This window comes from Phalacrocorax aristotelis, chromosome 9 (genome assembly GCF_949628215.1).
Source record: "Phalacrocorax aristotelis chromosome 9, bGulAri2.1, whole genome shotgun sequence".
In the NCBI taxonomy this organism is placed as follows: Eukaryota; Metazoa; Chordata; class Aves; order Suliformes; family Phalacrocoracidae; genus Phalacrocorax; species Phalacrocorax aristotelis.
In genome coordinates this window covers 20,560,580-20,579,208 of record NC_134284.1, presented here as the reverse complement: position 1 = coordinate 20,579,208, position 18,629 = coordinate 20,560,580, and the positions used below count along the sequence as shown (strand labels likewise).

At 44.7% G+C, this 18,629-nt stretch overlaps 1 protein-coding gene across 1 annotated transcript in view; it reads right to left on the bottom strand.

The window, feature by feature from the left end:
- Window positions 1-6,418: 6,418 nt before the first annotated feature.
- RIN3 (Ras and Rab interactor 3) overlaps window positions 6,419-18,629 on the bottom strand; it is a 71,560-nt gene continuing 59,349 nt past the window's right edge. Inside the window, exons 8-10 of the mRNA XM_075103746.1 lie at window positions 13,419-13,550; window positions 9,874-10,037; window positions 6,419-7,606 (exon numbers count right to left, since the gene is read on the bottom strand). Coding sequence (XP_074959847.1) covers window positions 7,298-7,606; window positions 9,874-10,037; window positions 13,419-13,550 — 605 coding nt within the window. The 3' untranslated portion in view covers window positions 6,419-7,297. The remainder of the gene's footprint in view (window positions 7,607-9,873; window positions 10,038-13,418; window positions 13,551-18,629) is intronic.

Below are 18,629 nucleotides of genomic sequence, written 5' to 3'. Positions count from 1 at the left end.
AACAACAACAAAAAATATCAAAAGCCCAAAATCACACTTGAAGGCACCACTCCTTAGAGGCGACTCAGTAAATAACAAGCAGGGGAAAAATTAGAGGTTATGAGGTGATTCAAAATAGTTTCAGGTTGTCCATAGCTTTTTACATGTGGAGACAGGAAGCAAATACTTCAGGCTTCTTTCCAAGGAGTTAAAATATGCAAAATTACCTCATCTCTATGGGAAAAGAACAAACTTCAGCAAAAATTGGACCAGCATCTCCAGAATGGAGAGCGTTCTGGGTAGCTCTACTCAGAGGAGAGAGGTTGTAGGGGTGTAACTGAAACTACTTTTCTATAAAGAAGAGCCAGATAAAGCCAGGAGCATTAGCACTTCCAGCTGTCTGCTGAGAGAGGGAGATCAATTCCAGAGCACAGCTAGTGTCAAGATTTACTGAATTAAGAAATGGAAGTTTGCACCTTGGGGTTGTTGAAAGTGCAGATATGTGCTGCTTTTGAGTTGCTTCTTGTTTCTTTTCAGCTGTAAAGCTGGGGGTTTTAGCAGAAATCTAAAAATAAGAGTATGAAATTCTTGAGTGCCTGAATGTGTTGCAGGTGTTCCCCTGATGTCAGGAGGAGGGGTTGGGCACACAGGACAGCATTTAGGCAGCCTGGCTGCTATCATGAAGCAGTGTACTGACAGCCCCCAGTCACTTTGAAAGAACAGGAAAAATGACCCCTTCAAAGCCCTGTTTGAATATATACATTAAATCTGCTAAGTTTTACACGTCTCTGCTTTTAGAGTTGTTCTCTGCCCTAGAAATCCAGCCAGCTTCTCAAGCAGTTAGCATCATTGGTTTTAACAATTTTCTTCACCCTTTAGAAATACCCATTTTCTTCTGAAGTATTCAGAAAATCCTTTTGGTCTTCTGGATTTTCATATCTAGAATGCAGAGGGGAAGAAAAAAAAAGCCCTCCAGGTTCTTCACAGATGGTATCACTTTACAGCCAAGAGTCTCCAGCCATACTAAGTAGGCCTCAAAAAATAACTATCAGATGAAAAATCAAGCACAAAGATGAAAACTGCTAGCATGTATTTTTATTTGCACACATTTTTATTTTCACATATTACTGATGCCCAGGTGGCACTTGCACCTCACTTCCGTCATGTGCCCTGGCCCTCCTGTAGGCCCTTGTAGCTCTGAGGATGCAAAGCTGAAACATGAAAGAGTAAGATTTTGTTCTGTCCATCTTCCTCCTGTAAGAGTGATTTACAGACCTTCACCATCCAAAATGACCCATGGCGTTGTTACCCCTTCCCTCAGGGATGTGCCGAAATGAAAGAGGTAATCTGCTGTGGATGTTACTGCACCCACATATTGTCTGAGAGGCAGCAGGTTCTTATCCATGCCCTGCAAAAAGCATTAACGTGCTATTGAATTTCCAGTTCGTATCCAGAGACCCATTTCACAGAATCACACAATCACAGAAGGGTAGGAGGTGGAAGGGACCTCTGGAGACCACCATCTCCAACTCCCCTACTTGAGCAGGTACACCTAGAGCAGGGGGCACAGGAATGCGTCCAGGTGAGTTTTGAATGTCTCCAGGGAAGGAGACTCCACAACCTCTCTGAGCAGCCTGTGCCCCTGCTCTGGCACCCTCACAGGAAATAAGTTTTTCCTCTTGTTTAAGTGGAACTTCCTGTGTTCCAACTTGTGCCCATTCCCCTTGTCCTGTTGTTGGGCACCACTGAAAAGAGTCCAGTCCCATCCTCTTGACACCCACCCTTCAGATATTTACAAATATTGATGAGAAACTCCCCTCAGTCTTCTCTTGTGATGTCTGAACAAACCCAAGTCAGCCTTTCCTCATAAGGCAGATGTTCCAGTCCCCTGAGCATCTTGGTAGCTCTCCGCTGGACTTGCTCAAGCCGTTGTAGGCATGAAGGTTTCCTTTGCAGTCACTCGGGGAACAGCCCCGCAAAAGAGAAAAAAAGCAACCTTCACCTGCACTGATCAATACATTTGTTTTAAGACCTCTAGCATCACACAGGCTTAGTGCCTGCATGGCAGGCTGTTTATTTTGGGATGGTAATAGAACCTGATGAGAAAATAATTTTAGGATTGTGCAAGGTCTGTCTTATGCCAGAGTATCTTGTGGTGTATTGGGCAAGCGCAGACATGCTTGCTCTTCTTGCAGGCATGCAGCTGCTGTTCCTAGAATGCTGGGGTACAGGAATGACTTCTGCAGACTATAGAAAACTGTCAGGTTCGCAGCAAATTGTTATCAGAAGAGGGCAAAGTTGAGGCTGTGTAATTTACAAAAACCTTTCCTGAGCTGAACAGTTGTGTATATCTGTAACCCCTGGCAAGACTTGTTTACACCGGCCAGGGCTTCCTGTCCTCCTCCTCCTCTTGCTAGGAACAGAGTTTAAGGTCCTTTTTCCCAGCTGTTCTGTGCCAAATCTGCCAGGTGTTTCTACCCAACATTCTGCTGCATGCAGCAGTCACTGCTTTTTTCTTTGAGAGGACCTGGAGGGCAGGAGGCGTGATCAGCCTCCATAGTACAGTGTAACTTATATGGAGATTCCAGCAAGCACTATTATTTTAGCTCTGTCCAAACCAAGTTGCACCTTATCTCACTAGGATGGCTTAAGGTAAGTGCTGATCAGCTGCGCCCATCTCACGGCAGGAGGCTGAAGGCCTCGTTCCTATGCTCAGCCTCTGCCCTGTGAGAACAGGGATAGAGAAGCAGCAGAGGGAAAAGGGCACTTAAGCTAAAGTTCTGATTAAGCAGCATTTTGTGCCACGAGGTCAGGCAATTCTGAATCAGAGGCCACTTCCTTTCTAGGGACATGATACTGGAAAAGAGGCAGGAGACAACAGAAATATTACAAGTCTGTAATCCCATGCACTTCAGGCAGAGCTGGCCAGTATCCCACAGTAGCAACACCCATCCAAGGAGGGACTCTGGTGGGACCAGGGAGGGTCTTAGCACCAGCTGGGTAAGAGGAAACTGGTTTTTTGCAGTGCAAGGGGTTGAAGTGCTGGACCAGAGCCTCAGTGAGCATGTGGGATCTCCAGCCCCAGAGACCTGCAGCACTGAAAGGCTGGGGCCTTGAGCAAACTTAGGAGGCAGCCCCATGCGAGCAGGGGTTGGACTGGTGACCTCCGGGGGGGGTCCTTGCCAGCCTGAATCACTCCACAAGTCCACGGAAAAAAGGCAGTCTTGGGGCAGGTTTTGAAGTACAGCTGGTTACTGATGCATGATGAGGCCCAAAAGCTCTTGAATTCAGCAGGAAAACTGCCTTTGCTGTCAATGGCTTTTACTTTAGGTTATACATGACCTGCCAGTGTAATTATTTCAGTGAATGATTGACAGATTGTATCACTGCGTGCATAAATCTGCTCCATGCACGACATGGCCACTCAAGCTTTTTGGTTTTTCTTTGCAGAAGTTGCCAGGTTCAGCAGGTCTCCCTCTTCCTCTCTCTCATGCTGCAATCCATTCCTTGTGAGTAAACGAACGACCATTGCACAATATTTCCCTGCAAATGTGTGTTTGAGGCCGCCTTGGCTGGATTGCACAACCCTACTTGATCAAAGTGTCCTGAGACACTCCTGTCTGCTGATGGCTCATGTGAAGGCCAGACCATGAGTCACGGCGTGACCATCTTGAATAACCAGGGGAGGCCACAGAGCACCAGACTGGGCTGCTTCCTCCTCCCTGGGCTGCAGCACAACAAAGCAAATTAATAAAATCCCATGGAGCGTTAAAAACACCCATTTCATTCCCACATTTCACTTTTTTATTTCTCACCACCCACAATGTTAGATACCAGTCCAAAGCAGCGCAGGGCCCTGGGCACCAGGGTCCAGAGGGAGGGACATGCTTTCCCCCTCCAGCAGTCTCCATGCTGGGGACTCAGAGCTTTGCCAGGGTCACCAAAACAATAGCAAGTTTGTTCCAGACAGGCTGTTTTTGCATGATCCTGGCACATGCAGAGCCTGAGTCCCACTGCTGAGCTGTGAGCCTGGAGAGGCTGCAGCTGTCTCTGTCCTGGGTCCTCTAAGGTCCCATCATTTGGGTCATCTCCCAGTTTGCATTCCCTGACAAGGGACAGCTGTGGTAGAGCCCTGGAGGAGCCTGTCACCCCTGTATCCCAGAGACATATGTTTAGCAAAGTTGTTCTTGGTAGTTTATATGTGACCAAACAGGACAGGTGCCCCACAGCCTCTAAGCAAGCCCTGCTCTACACTGAGCCCCAGCACCGGGCTTTCCTTCCAGGCAGCTCGTGGCCAGGCGCAGTAACTCACATTACTATCAATAATGTCTGAGATCAGGAAAGCCATGGCAAACTTTGCAAAGCAAACCAGAGCTTTGCACTTGTTATGCCAGAGGAAAATGTTGCTTGTGCAATTTGAAAGCCTTTGTGAAAGCCTTTGTAAAACCTACAGAAATTCAGCTGGCAGTCCTTGCATTTTGAAAAATGGGGTTTGCAGCTCTGATTTTGGGACAAGGCTTTGTAGATTTTCATCTGAGCCCACTTAGATTTTATTGATTTAGCACTGTCACAGTTTCCCCAGGCTCCACTGACCAGCCTATAATCCGTGGCTCCTCCTCACCCTGAGGTCCAGCTGCTGACTCAGACATCTCAGGACACTGCGAGGTGCTGGAGCGCTTCACTTCATCAATCTGTTGCTTGACCCTGACCGGTGCAAAGTCCGGTTGCTCTCTGGAAATATCCAGCAGAAGATCAGTCCTAGCTTCCTGCCTTGCATGGTTCTACTTTAGCCTCATCCCCAACAGATTACTTTAGGCTCATTAACTGTGAGTGTTACAGTATAAAGATAACCTGATCAGGCCAAGGACTTTGGCAGACATGTATGTCTTTGCCCCTGGGGCTTAAAATAACTTACAGCAACACTAAGCTGCTGGTCAGACCCCCCACATCTCTGGGTCTTGTGCTGGGGATCCCCAGTCCTGCCATACATGGACCCCCTGCAGTGTAATACCTGGACATAGGTGCATAGCTGTATCCTGAAGGATGGACATGGGGAAGCTGCTGTTGGGGCAAAGAGGGGCTCCTGGGTCACGCTGGGCTCCCTGGGCACCTGTCTCACTGCTAAAGCCAGGAGTGGGACAGTGGGGAGCACCAGAGGCAGCCCCAGTCCTGGGCATCAGGCACCTCCCTGGGGATGGGGACAGGCTGAGGCTGGGCTGGAACATGGCTATGGGGAGCTGAAGACCAGCCCTGCTGCAGAATCACTGGGGCAGGAGCTGACAGCCCTGGTAGGCTGAAATGGGATCCTGGGCCATGGGACGGGTGGGGTACCCCTGGGAAGGCAGTGGAGGCAGCAATGCCTGTGAGTGCCCTCAGGTCCCTGAGAGCAGCATCTCCTCTGTCAGACTAGAACTGGAAACCTGTGTCTCAGGTTTGGTCATGGCATCCCAAGTGCCACCCAGAGAGAATCACAGGCTCCCAGCAGGAGCACACTGCCCTGCAAGAGGCTAATTGCAGGGTGAGGGAGGGGTTCAGCTCCACCAGCCTATGTGTGTGCTGCCCAGAGGCAAGGCAGAGGTGCTGACAGCTGCACATGAGCAGAAATAACCATGAATTTGGAGTCATCTCAGTGCCAGTATCACACACTGAAAGCTCTGCACATGATGTCCTCGAAATCAAAATTGCTGTTATTCACTGTTCCTCATTCTTGGTTGTTGTCCCTTCCTGACAAGACATACACATAGCCCAAGCTGACAGATGCACGGCACTGTTTTGCTATCTGCATGCAGATTTGGCCAGTGCATGCTACAGCTGGGACATGTAGTAACAGATGTTTCAAGCCCCCGAGACTGACAGATTGACCAGCTACATGTGATGCCATCTTACCTCTTGAGCTTCAGGAGTAATGCGGGGATGGACCTTGGGCGATTTGGCCCAAGGTGTCCCAGTTCTTTTTTGAATGCTAATGGGAGGAAACAGCAGCAGCTTTGAGCAAAATCCACAATAAACCACCTTTTCTTTCTGATCAGAGGTTTTCTAGGCCTGATTCCAAGTTTTTGTAGCTGCAGTGGAGGTTACTTGCCTCCTGCATGCAGACAGTCCAGTATCTTGTGCTCGCAGTGGGAATCTTGCCTGAATGAAGGCACCCAGAAGACATGGATCTGTCTTGCAATTAAGGCTCCCGCTTCCATTGTCCAATCCTGAAAAATTGTTTTCAAATTTCATGAAATGCATTTTTGCATTGGTTCAATTTAGGTTTGCAGGGAAATTTAAGTCTGCAATTACTGAATGACTGAAATCACATATAGAAAGGAGAATTAGCAAGTTCTGTCTGCATCAGCCTGAATTTATTAAAGTAATAACCTGGTGACACTTATAAACATGAATATGCTAGAGAAAATGACACCTGGGTAAAAAGGGACAGATACATAATTCTAGCTCTTTTTGACTTTCAAATTTTAATCTGGCTTGCTACACAGGGCAAATTATTAAGTTCTTTACAAGTGATTATTTTAAAATAATTGCACCATATCACACATGGAAATAAATATAAAATTAACCAGACACTATCATACAATCAATGTGATTAAAACTGCTGTACATATAAAACTGATGGTGAAGACACTCAATCTTTAAGAAAAATACATTGATGAAAATGCCTATGCTACCTGATTTCAGTGACAAATAGATGGCAGAAAATGTATTCTCAGTGAAGGTACAGGATCATCTTGCATAGTCTATAATTACATGGATTTCAACGGCAATGACATGTGTAGACAGCAAGACAGAGGTGGAGTTCTGCTACAGGTGGCAGCCCTGTGCCACTGCATACATCAGACAACACTCAGTTTAGTCACACTGGGTGAACAGATACTCTAAGTCGTAAACGCAGTCTTACCTCCAGATAGCACTGAGGTGCGTGCAGACCTTTCACAGGCCTTGTGCACAGAGGTGATTCACACCTGCCATAATTTATTATGGAGTAAATGTCCACTTTTCTGCAAGCTCTCTGGATTTTCGCCACTGTCCGCTTACATTATGCGACATCGGCTCTTTGCCAGCAGAAGGTTCTGAGGTTTGACACTTCAAGTTTTCCAGAGGATGAATGTTCTCCTGAACGCTCCTTTTACTTCTGCAAGTGAACTCTGCTAAGAAATGCCCTGTATTCAGACAGCATCTACAATTAGCACATCTGCCCTGTGTTGAAGGCCACACTCCAGAGATCTTGAGAGGTCTATAGCTATCAGAGGATCTCATGACATAAACTATCCAGCCCTTCCAGGATGACAGCAAACACAACTAAAGAGCAGCACAGCCCTTAGAGAAAGTCTGACTCTTTGACAATTGGAACTGGTGGGTTTTTATGGTCTATTGGTTTATAAATAAAATGGAAATCTTTCTTGGTTTCACTCTTCAGCAGGGAGGCTTTGATATGGTGAGGAAGGACATCTTTGTCCAGCTGCAGCAACTGGTCATCAACATAAACAAAGAGTCCATAGTCCTTGGGATGGGAGACTTCAAACTTTTCAGCACACTGCTGGCTCAGCTGCTCAGCTGTGGTGGTGTTCCGGGAAGCAAGTGTTCTTGACTGAGCACCAATTTCCAGAAAGGAGATAGAGATGAAATCCTGAAAAGAAACATGAGGATAGATCTTGCAGTTAACACAGTCACTTGGGACCAAAGGAGACAGAATTCAGCCCAAAGCTCTAGCCACCTAGAGCTCCTAAATGCTCCCAAATATTCTCCAGTCATCCTCTAATGCCCACTTATTCTCCTACCCTCTGACAATCAAGCTCTGAATCAGCAAATACTTAAACTAACAAACAGTTAACCAAATAAAGACATAATTGAAAGCTTTTTTCTGATTTTGGTGAATATCATTAACAAGTAGTCTGTGACAGTTTCTTCTCCCACCTTTCCACAGCTCCTGAAGAAATAAGGTGCAAAGAAGTAACAGACCAGTATAACAAGATAAAAACCTCAGCCATCCGGCCTGAAAATCCCATCTCACAGAAATACAAAAGGGCCTGCAGTGCGGTGACGCTTGTAACTCCATCATCACCGAAACAGCACCTTGAGAGTGTGTCCTCCAAACTTCCTTTCATCAGTAAGGAAACAGAAGCAGAAGTTATGCTGAGGAGGCTGATTTGCTAGTATCCTGTTTCAGGCAGTAACAACTGTTGGGAAGACTTTCTTCTTGTCAAACTCATGAGGAACTGAACCTAGAGAGCTTTGGGTCACAGTGGAACCTGTGTGTTCAATTTGTATCTGTAAAGTTCAAAAAAATTCCCAGCCATTTTGGTGAGAAACTACTCAGAACTGAGATTTGCCAAATAAGTTGTTTCCAAAATGCATTTATGTTCACAGGATCATAGAATGGTTTGCATTGGAAACGACCTTTAGAGGTCAGCTAGTCCAGCCCCCCTGCAGTGAGCAGGGACATCTTTAACTAGATCAGGTTGCTCAGAGCCCTGTCCAACCTGACTTTGAATGTTTCTAGGGATGGAGCATCTACCACCTCTCTGAGCAACCCATTCCAGTGCTTCACCACCCCCACTGTAAAAAATTTCTTCTTTATATCCAGTCTAAATCTACCCTCCTTTAGATTAAAACCATTGCCCCTTGTCCTGTCACAACAGGCCTTGCTAAAAAGATTGCCCCCATCCTTCCTATAGTCTCACTTTAAGTACTGCAAGGCCACAATAAGGTCTCCCCGCAGCGTTCTCTTCTCCAGGCTGTTGTATCACTGCAGATGGTTAAGGCAGCCAGAGGGATGTGCAGGAGCATGCTGAACACATCAGGAAGCTGTTTACCTCTGCCAGGATGAGCTTGTGTGTCTCTAATATTAACCCTCATTCAAAGGAATTGAAAACAGCCCTTATGTTGCTGGAGGTGGTGGGAATCTTCTGGAGAAATATGGCATTTTCTTGCTCAGCTGGGTACTTGCTATGAGCTACTGCCAGAGCAGTACTGCCAGAGCAGTATCCCATCCACCATTCACAAGTTCTGAGATCATCAGGGACTGTTTTGACTGCAATATGGAAAACATATTCAACTGCATGCTTTCACAGGGCTACATGGACTGTGTCGCCCCCTCAGCAGACTTTCCTCTGTCTTTCTCCTCAGCATTCACAATTTTCAGGTTTGCACTGTGAAGGTTCTACAGAACCTGAGATGTGGCCTTTGCTGCCTCCCTGTGGGTGACAATTTGATCGCAGGACATGGGGCTGGCATGGCAACCAGACTGCCTGGGCTTGCACCCAGCTTCACCATGGCTGGAGACCCAGAGCACCCATTCCTCAGTTGGACCCTCTCCCACTGGTGCATGGGGAGGTCTTTGCTGGACTTTGCACAGCATGGGCTTCAAAGATAACCAGATGTTGTTGGGTCTTCCCTGCTGCAGGACAGGAGAAGCCAGGCTCTGGAAGACGCTTGTCTGGCTGGCCCTTGGGGTGTCTTAGGTCCTCCTACAGCTTTATGCCATCTGGAAACAGCACCTGCATAGTCTGCTCACATCCCCTCAGCTTAGCCCATGATTTCCCCAGGCTCTAAGAGTGATGGAGAAGAGGGGCTCCCTGCCTCCCTGCCACAGCTCTCCACATGCGAAGGCTCCTAGCATGCCTCCTTCGAGAAAGAACAATGAAATCACTCTGCAGTCATATTTAAAATTATATCATTATGAGGGTACTTCAAGAATTCAAACTGCATTTTGTAAGTAATATATATTTTGAATGAGGTAAGTTTTTCTAAGATCTTGCACCATATGTATTCTTGTATTTTAACAGTGATTTGGGTTAATTTTGTTTTAAAATAATTATCGTATTAAAAATTAGTAAGTATGGGGAGAGCATGTTCATTTTCCAGGCCTTTTCCCTAGAAAATAACGCCAGCTACCTGCACTGATGACCGGGAAGCCCGGGCCTTGTTCAGTGTCCTCCGTCGCTCCCAGCGATGAATGGAGTCCTGCACCTCCACGCTCAACTGCCGTGTGACGGTGATCTTGTCATAGCTCTTGATGTGCTCCAGGGCCCCATAGGTGGTGGTTAAATAATATGAGCCTGCAAAAGGAGAAGGTCTTGTATGAACATTACACCAGCATGGGCTTGCACCTTGCCTGTTTGTGCCCATGCAGTGGGAGCTAACACTTGCACTCTGTGCCTCACTGCAGGAAGTGCAGGCATGCCTGATGTTAACCCAAGAGAAAGGAGACCTAATGACCACTGTCCTCTGCCCCCTTCTGCTTCACAGCAATGTCACTGCCTGGACTGCTGAGGCTGTAGATGAGAGATGTAGAGGAGGAAACACAGACTGAAGGGAAACTACTACAAAATCTGCTTTCACAAGTAAACCCAAAGCAACACCTTTGACCACAGATGGTTTATCCTTTGGGACATCGCCATCTTTTTGTTGTGTTTAACAGAGCCAGTGCAATACATCTGTAATTTGGGCTCCTGAGCAGTCGCCATAATGCACCAAATAGTAACAATCATAGTGTACTCTGTAGAAAAAGTACGAGGCCTGGATTCAGCCTCTCCAAGTCTATATACATTGCTGAAATGCTTAGAACCTGGGTCTCCTGTGGGCTCAACACCACTATAAGATGGCTCAGACCTGCAAGGACAAGTTACCTGCTACTCTCTCCATCTCTATCAACTAGACAGGAAGCCCAGATTCTTGACTGAGAGTAATTAATGGACTGTTCAGAGTCGTGGGATACATCTTGGTAAAGCAGAGAAACGGGATAAAGCAATAAAAGCCCACAGCCAGTCCCTTTTCCCCAGAAAGTCCCTGACTGCTGTGCTGTTGGTTGCAGCGGTAATAAATAACCAGCTGCGGCAGCAGCCAGGGAAGCAGCTGGACTGTGATAAGATCAGGCTTCATCAACAGAGATGAAAATATGCCCTCATAACAGGACAGAGTTGAATATGAGGAAGCTGCTGCTTTGGTTGTGGGGCAGCCCCATGCCAGGGCATGGCCCCAGCGCTGGGTTAATTAAAGTGCTCATTTTCCCAGCTGCCTCCTAGGCTCAGCTCCGCTGACAAGAGAGAGGCTGGGCCCAGGGTTTCCTCTGAAGAGAGGGAAGGAGTCAGCCTGCACAGGTGCTCAAGCAGCAGCACAGTGTCCCAGGAGCAGCGGGGATGGGGACATGTCCCCTGCACCTCTGGGCGACAGCGCACCTGGCCTGAAGCAGGGCAATAGGCCAGGCCTCAGCCTGCTGCCCCAGCTGCCAGGAAAATGGGAAGAAATAAAAGTTGCCTGTCAGCTGGGCAGAGCTCCCTGTTTTTAACAAGTTTCATAATAATTGCAGTTGCCTCTAGATGGCACTTCCACATCACCCAAAGCTCGCACCAGGCAGCCTGGGGTTTCGTAGCCCTTTCTCAGGCTCTGATGAGCTCCACAGTCATTGTGGCTGGTTGCATAACTGGTGCCTAAGAAAGCATTTTAAAAGCAGTATTTTTAGACCACCATTAAAGTTTGGTGTAGGAGAGGAGAGACCAAGACACTGACATTTGACTTTCCATACTCGGGTAGATCTGATGAGGAATGCCCTATAGCTATGTAGGTCTGCATACATCAATCCCACTATCTTTTTCTTTACTGTCTCCCACAAAGGGCTTCTGAGAACAGGCTAACAAGCCTGCAAGTGCCACTTTTCCCCTCTTAAATATAGTTACTTCTCTCCCTCGTCTGTCATTCAGTATTTCTCCTGCACTGGCAGAGTCAGGGGTTTCTGTAATGGGACCCATGACCTGGTATATCTGTTCCTTCAGATTCCAGGGAGGAAGATCTCCCAGTCCCCCACAACGGGAATTAATTACATCTTCTTTAAGAATTATTTTTTCTTCCACTTTCCAGTATCTTTACTTCTACACAGTCATTCCCCATCATCTGTCTTTGCCTTTGCCCCAGTAGACAACATCACTGTTGTTATAAAAGTAATTCAAATTACATTTTTAATTTGGAGGCCAGATTTAAGTGATTTTTTTGTATCAACCTGACATAATTTCACAGTTTTCTCACTTCTGCTTTCCCTTTTTCCCTTTTACTTCTGTGCTTGAGTCACCTTTTGCCATTTAGCTTTGAAAGGCCTAACTTAGTTTAACTTTTGCCCATTCCCATTTTAGACCTGTGCTTTGCCATCTCAGAGCTGTCTTCACTGAGATGTTCTTTTTTTCCCAGTTCCCTGTATTTGCAGTTGCACCCAGTCTCCTCTCAGATGTGATTATTCAGCCAGTTCGATCTGAGACTCCCTCGCAAAATTTTTGCCTCTTTGACTGGAGTACACATTTCACACAGTCATTGCATCTTCAACAAGAGAACTTCCAGCCAGCTTTGCCTTTGATACCCTGAGCTCCTCAACCCAGCTGACTTCAGTAACCAGCCTGGTAGTGTGCCCTTTCGAAATGAAGAACCTGTGGGCAGCAGAGTCACCAAAACCAGCTTATTTTTGTCAGCAAATGTTGTGCTTAGGCTGACATTTTTTTCTGCTAACAACTCTTTTCAGCAGGAAAATTAGCCTGTGCAGAAACCCCTCACTAACATGATTGCATTGCTACTGCTCATTCTATTAGTACCTACTTTTGCCCAGCTCTGCATTGTGCTGGGATGACATACTCTTAGTTACAGACTTATATCTCCATTTAATATATATAAAACTAGTCTGCTGTTGTTCATCCAGGAATCCTTTCTAGACCCTCAGTACTTACCAAAACAAAGTCTAAAATAAAACCCGTTTTATTGGTTTAGAGGCTACTTGGTGAAAAAATTATCTGTGTTCCTAATTCAGAGTTCATATCCCTGTCACTGTTAGTAGCATTTGCTTCCTAAGCTATATTTAAGAAACTAAAGGTTCACAGTTCCCTGGGGTATTTATCCCTCTAATAGCAAAGGTCTATATTCGCATCCAAACCCACTACTCCTCTCTAACCCAATTTTCCTTTCTCTGCCTCTCTATGATACTCAGCCAGAGAACATTGTCAAAGGGGTTAGTCAAAATTAAGAGAAGAGTGATCACGAGAATGATGTGTGGCCCTGGGCATACAATGCAGTTTACAAAATGTGCTCTTTTCTCTTTGGAATAAATTAAAGCATCTGCACAATGGATTGCAGCAGCAGTTTAATTTTAGGCAAAGACCTTTTAACTTTTCAGCCTTTGGGCCAAGGAACACTAGAGGCTCTGTTTAGGATACTAATCCAGCAACTCAGTTCTCATTTATGCTGGGGTCATGCCTTTCTAGCTGTTATCTAAGGGCACCGCACTGGCTAAAACCGGTTGAAGCGTTTGACAATAATTTTAGAACCTCAGGTTTGAAAAGCTTGGCCAAAGCTTACCCACAAAGCCTAGCCAGAGCCTTGCTGCCCCATTTTCACAAACATTGAAGCGAGGTAAATAATGATATCCAAAGCGAATATCCCAGGAGCAAACACTGTACTCTTACCCTCCCCTAGCTGCAGAGCAGGGTCCATGAGCTCCATCATATACTCCACATTCAGAAGGACTTCAGTCAAGTTGCTGCGGGCCAACACATACATGAGCACAGGGAGGAAGTCATCTGCACCATACGGCTTCCCTGAGTAAAGAGAAACACAGAGCGGTCCAAATAAACTCACCACAAAGACACATTACCACATACAGTGACAGCTTCTCACCCAGCATGCCCCTTGCAGACTTTAATTTACATTATCTGAAGAGTTAAAGCTTGAAAGCATCAGCAAAGCAAAAATGCTGAGAAAGGGAAAGTTAGTTCACTTAAAAAGTAAGTAAACTTACTTCAAGCCCAAAATATGAGCTTGAAAATTTTATGAGCTCCATTTCTGCCATTCTTTATTAACTGGAGAAAGAGAAACTTAAACTTCATGGGTCACAGACAAGTGACAATCCTTGAAGACTGCAAAGGGTGCCAAGCTCAGCCCTCTGATTTGACACTGCCATCAAGACTGCTGTTCAAGTTTGCAATATTAGCAGCAAAGTTGTCTACATGCATTAGGAATAATTAGTCTCTTAGTTTCACTCTATGTGTGGGACCAAAGAGCAGAAAATAGAATTTGAGACAGTATTTTTTAGGAGTGAGGACTTCTGTGTTTATGTTCCTTCAGAAGACAAAACATCACAGTACATGTTCCTGATTAAAACCATCTCCCAAGAGTTAGGATCTAAGAGGAAGCATCTTTCCAGCCATGATGTCTAGCTAAGAAAACAAAAAGCCTTTCACTTTGGACTTCGACTAGTTTTTGGACTTGGTGAGAACCAGGTGAGAACCAGGAACAGATCCTCATGGGCACAAGATTTCCTGTGCTTAAAACATTCATATCAACAAAGTCAAAAAAGTGATCTTGTAGGTAATTTGTAAGAGCTCTCTGCGATCTCTGAGGACAAAAAAGCATACATGTTAACAGTCATCATTATAAATAATTACTACTTAAAATAGATTCCAAACAAGCTTTGCTGCATAAACCACAAAGAACACAAGGATAATTTTTCTTATTTGAAAGGTGCTTTTACTTTCCACCAACATGTCATAAATTCATCATGGACGACCCATAATAACAAATTGCTTAACGGTCCTATCTTCCCAAGATTCAGAGCTGACCATTACTCTTTACCTAAGCCCAGACTGCTCTCATTCTGAATGTCCTCCCTCAGACCATAGGCAGTTTTTCTCACCTGAGCACTTGGATGTGCTGGTTTCATGGGCCATGTGTGTCTCACTTGAGAACTGTTTGCCCCACCTGAAAGAGTCAAAGCTGCCCTTGGTGTAGCTTCAGTGAGATTATGCCCTAGCCTATTTTGGCTCATAGTCCACATACTCTTCCATGGTAGGGCATAAATTCCTATTTCTCAAATGTTCCCACTGACTTATTTTAAATCTTTGCCATGAGTCAGCTTTCCTTTTTTGTCATTCATAGCTGACGCAGATTCTCCACTGGCAAGGAAAGATATTCTTCTTAAGTCTCAAATAAACATGAGCTTACCCCTGATTTAAAAAAAAAAAAAAAAAAGAAGCATGGCTTTAAAATAAACCCAGTAATATATCTAGTGAACAGACAGTTGATCCAGTTAAAACAAAGTGTTGAGGATAAGAGATTGTCAGGGCTGTAATTCAGACTGTTTCTGACAGAGACTGCACATGCCACAACATAGACAATTTATTTAATGAAAGCTGGATTAACACTTTCAAACCTGTTTGCTTTATTATAGCTGCCTTGAGTTAAATGACACAGCCTTAGGTCTTCAACCAAACTGTAAGAGGACTTTGTTGTTTCATTAACATCTGGATGGATATTTTGTTTGTTTGTTGTTGCCTTGGCTTATATCTCTGTGAAAGCTTCAGTTCTATGAAGGGTCCAATTCATTACTGTCATATATATTACCTTAATACAAGCAGCTTAGTATTACAGCTATTTAATATTGTCTAGCAAAAAAGATGACACAACTGAGACATGAAAATATACTAGAAAAACTGCACTGAGAAAAGCCCTATTCTCCTTTTGATCTGAACAAATCAGATGCCAACGGAGTTAGTTCTGTATAAAACTAGTGTAAAGTAAGATAAATATCAAAGAGTTTGCTAGGCTCATTTTTCCCCCTTTCTTTAAAAACTTTTTTGTTATGATGTTCAGTAGTAGTTACTGACCAGTGGCATGGATTGGGTGCTTCTGATTTCCTGAAGGCCAAGGGATTTCCAGTGCAACACCAATAAAATAAAATGTCACCAAAAGAGATCACCAACCAGACAACGAACTGGCCAACCAATGCAGAGTGGAAACAGCACTTGGAACTAAACAATTCCATATCCCCAGCCATCAGCTTCTAGCATCAACTGAAATGAAAGTTAGAGGACACTTCTCAAGAACTCCTACAGAATCTCTCTGTTTATGTTTTATTGGCTGAGAAGTGGTGTATGTACAAGCAGGCACTGAGTCAATTATTTTTCATTGCTGTCTATCTCATTTCTAAAAGCTGATTTAACTGCTCTGCCCACCAACCCTTGTTATAAATGTTTCTCAACTTTAAGATTTCATAGAAATATTATTAGACTCCCAGCTGTTTATATGGCTTAAATATGAAAATCTGATATATAGTTTCCTTTTGATTAATAAACTCAGAGTAGGGATGTCTGACTGCAATAATGGAAGGAGTACTCATTTTCCATATGCTGGATGCTCATAAACTGCATAAATTTCTAGACATCATTTTAATCCACTTGTGGGAATATGAAGCCTGATGCTTAAAGACCCTCATCTGCAGCTAAAACTGAAGTCAGCAGGAGCTGTAGGTGTCAACTAGCTCTGACTCCATGTGTTGCCACAAACTTCCAGCGTTGCCTAGGGCAGGTCAGGCATGGTATATTGTACTTACTCCTTGTAGGTATCGCAACATCTTCTCTCCACTGACTGCACATGCAGCCAAGGATAAGCCTGATAGGACTCTGAACCTGCCCGTGGATGTCACAGCAGGCACAGGGACTAGCTTAGACATGTACAGCTGTCAGACCAAGTATGTCCCTGGGATGCCCTGTACCTCAGTCCATCCATGGCAATAACAGTGGTCAGGTCAGGTGCTGTCAGCAATTCAAATATGACCAGGAGCAGGAGGCACAAAGATGCATGAAACAAGGCCTGTGAACCAAGACACCCAGGAGGCTGGTGCTGCTCAGCATCCTGCAACCCACATGCTCCATGTGCCATGAAAGGCATCAGGGGCCTAACCGGTGTCCATGTGGGAGCTGCAGCAGGGATGCAGGCTGCTGCCTCCTCAGCTCCACTTTCAATCTGGGGCAAAGCCAAGCTCCCGGATCTGCACATCTAGCTCCATCTGTGGTCTCTCACAGAGGGGTATATTTGCAGCTGATGGAGTTAAATCTAGCTCTGACCCTGCCAATGGTCTGAGTGACACTGGGACTGAGCTTGCTTGTTCAAGGTGGTGTTGTCCTGTTCCAGATACAACTTGTTTACTTTATTTCCCCTTCTTCCCTGCAGGATCAGGAAACATTTATTTCATAAATATCCATAAGAAGCTTAAAATAAGCCTTCTCTTCGGCCACAAACTCATCCTATTATGTTTATAGCAAAGCAAATACAACGTCAGAACCTGGCTGGGATGCAGCACTTGAATAGATGGGTATTAATTAAATACACGCTTTAAAGTAACTGGAATTCTGCCCAAGCCTCCATAAAGGAATTACAGCCTATTTTCATGCATTTCTTTTCCCTCCATTCTGACAACCACGAGACAGTGATGATGGCTATGCACCTTGCTCTAATATTTTACAAACACTGGCATAATGTCTGGCAGCAGCTCGCCAGGAAATATGAATTTTAGCCTCAGTTTATAGCTGGGAAACCTGAGGTACAGAAAGGTTAACTGAGATTTTTTTCAAGATCATAAGAAAAGACTGTGACCATCCTTCCACTCACTAGCATTTTGCTGTCTCTTGTCTATCCCATATTATTTCAGCAAGGTTTGACTTATGGTATAGTTGAATTAAGAGAGTTAATACATGCAGGCAGCAAGAATCCACTTCAAAAACATGTCTTTTATAAATCAGAGGAATTCGTTCCCCTTGAAAAAATTTGAACTGGCTCTTTAATTCAAATGTAGAAATTGCGCTAGACAGAAAAAAAAACCCCTCTAGTCCATCAGCCTTCATTAATAGTAACTCAAATACAAATATCCTCTTCCTAAAGATAACAAAGTAAAACTGTTATGTATAGCTTTATTTTCCTTCTCAGAAGTGAGGTGTGATAATGAGCAGTGTGGCACGATTGCTCTGACTTAGTTTTAGGAGCTTCTAGCATCAGTTCTACACTGGCTGCTGAAGTATTTGAGGCCAGTGTCCTTTTCACAAGCTCAGCTATCCCACTGAAGACACACTGCTTCCCGTCCATGCCTTTGTCAACAGCAGAGCCATACAGGAGTGCATCAGGCAACTAATATCTGGCTGCTCAATTTAATCCTAAAAGTTAAGAACGAGAAATATTCCAATGGAATATATGTCCTACCTATCCTCTTTTTCCAGAAGAAGACTATGCATTAGCCACGCAAAACTGTGCAATAGAAATTGTTAAACCAGCTGTTTTAGGGCCAGTCACCTAGCCAGCTCCATCACTAATACAGAACTGGTTTTGAACTGTATACTCCAGCCCACTGTGCAGTTCAAAGATACTCCAAAAATGAAGCTTCATAACCTTAGGTAGTCCACAGTTAAAAATGCTGCAGTAAGAAAATTGTTCCTCAGTTCATTCTTCTTGAATCTCCTTAGAAAGCAGTCTCCCCATCTTTCAAACTTCCAACTTAAGCTTAAAGTTTTTCATGCCTGGTCTTCCCTGCTCATGGACTAACCAAGTTTGGCCTGTTTTTCTCATGCAGTTTTTCTTCATAAACCAATTCCTAGCACTCCTCTATTTTTGCTTTTCCATCAGTTGTGTTCCATAGAGTGGCAGCTCCCAGGTAGCACAAGGCTGGGTGCTCCAGGCTCACCACTGCCAGTACACATGGCACATATTCCAGATTTGCATCTTGTTTATCACTCCACAAGTGTCACTTGTGTTTTTAATAGACCCAAAACCAGAGATTCTCATTCTACCACTCAATATACCATTGACATTTTGTCTGAGGAAAGGTATATCTGAAAGATAAATAATAATAA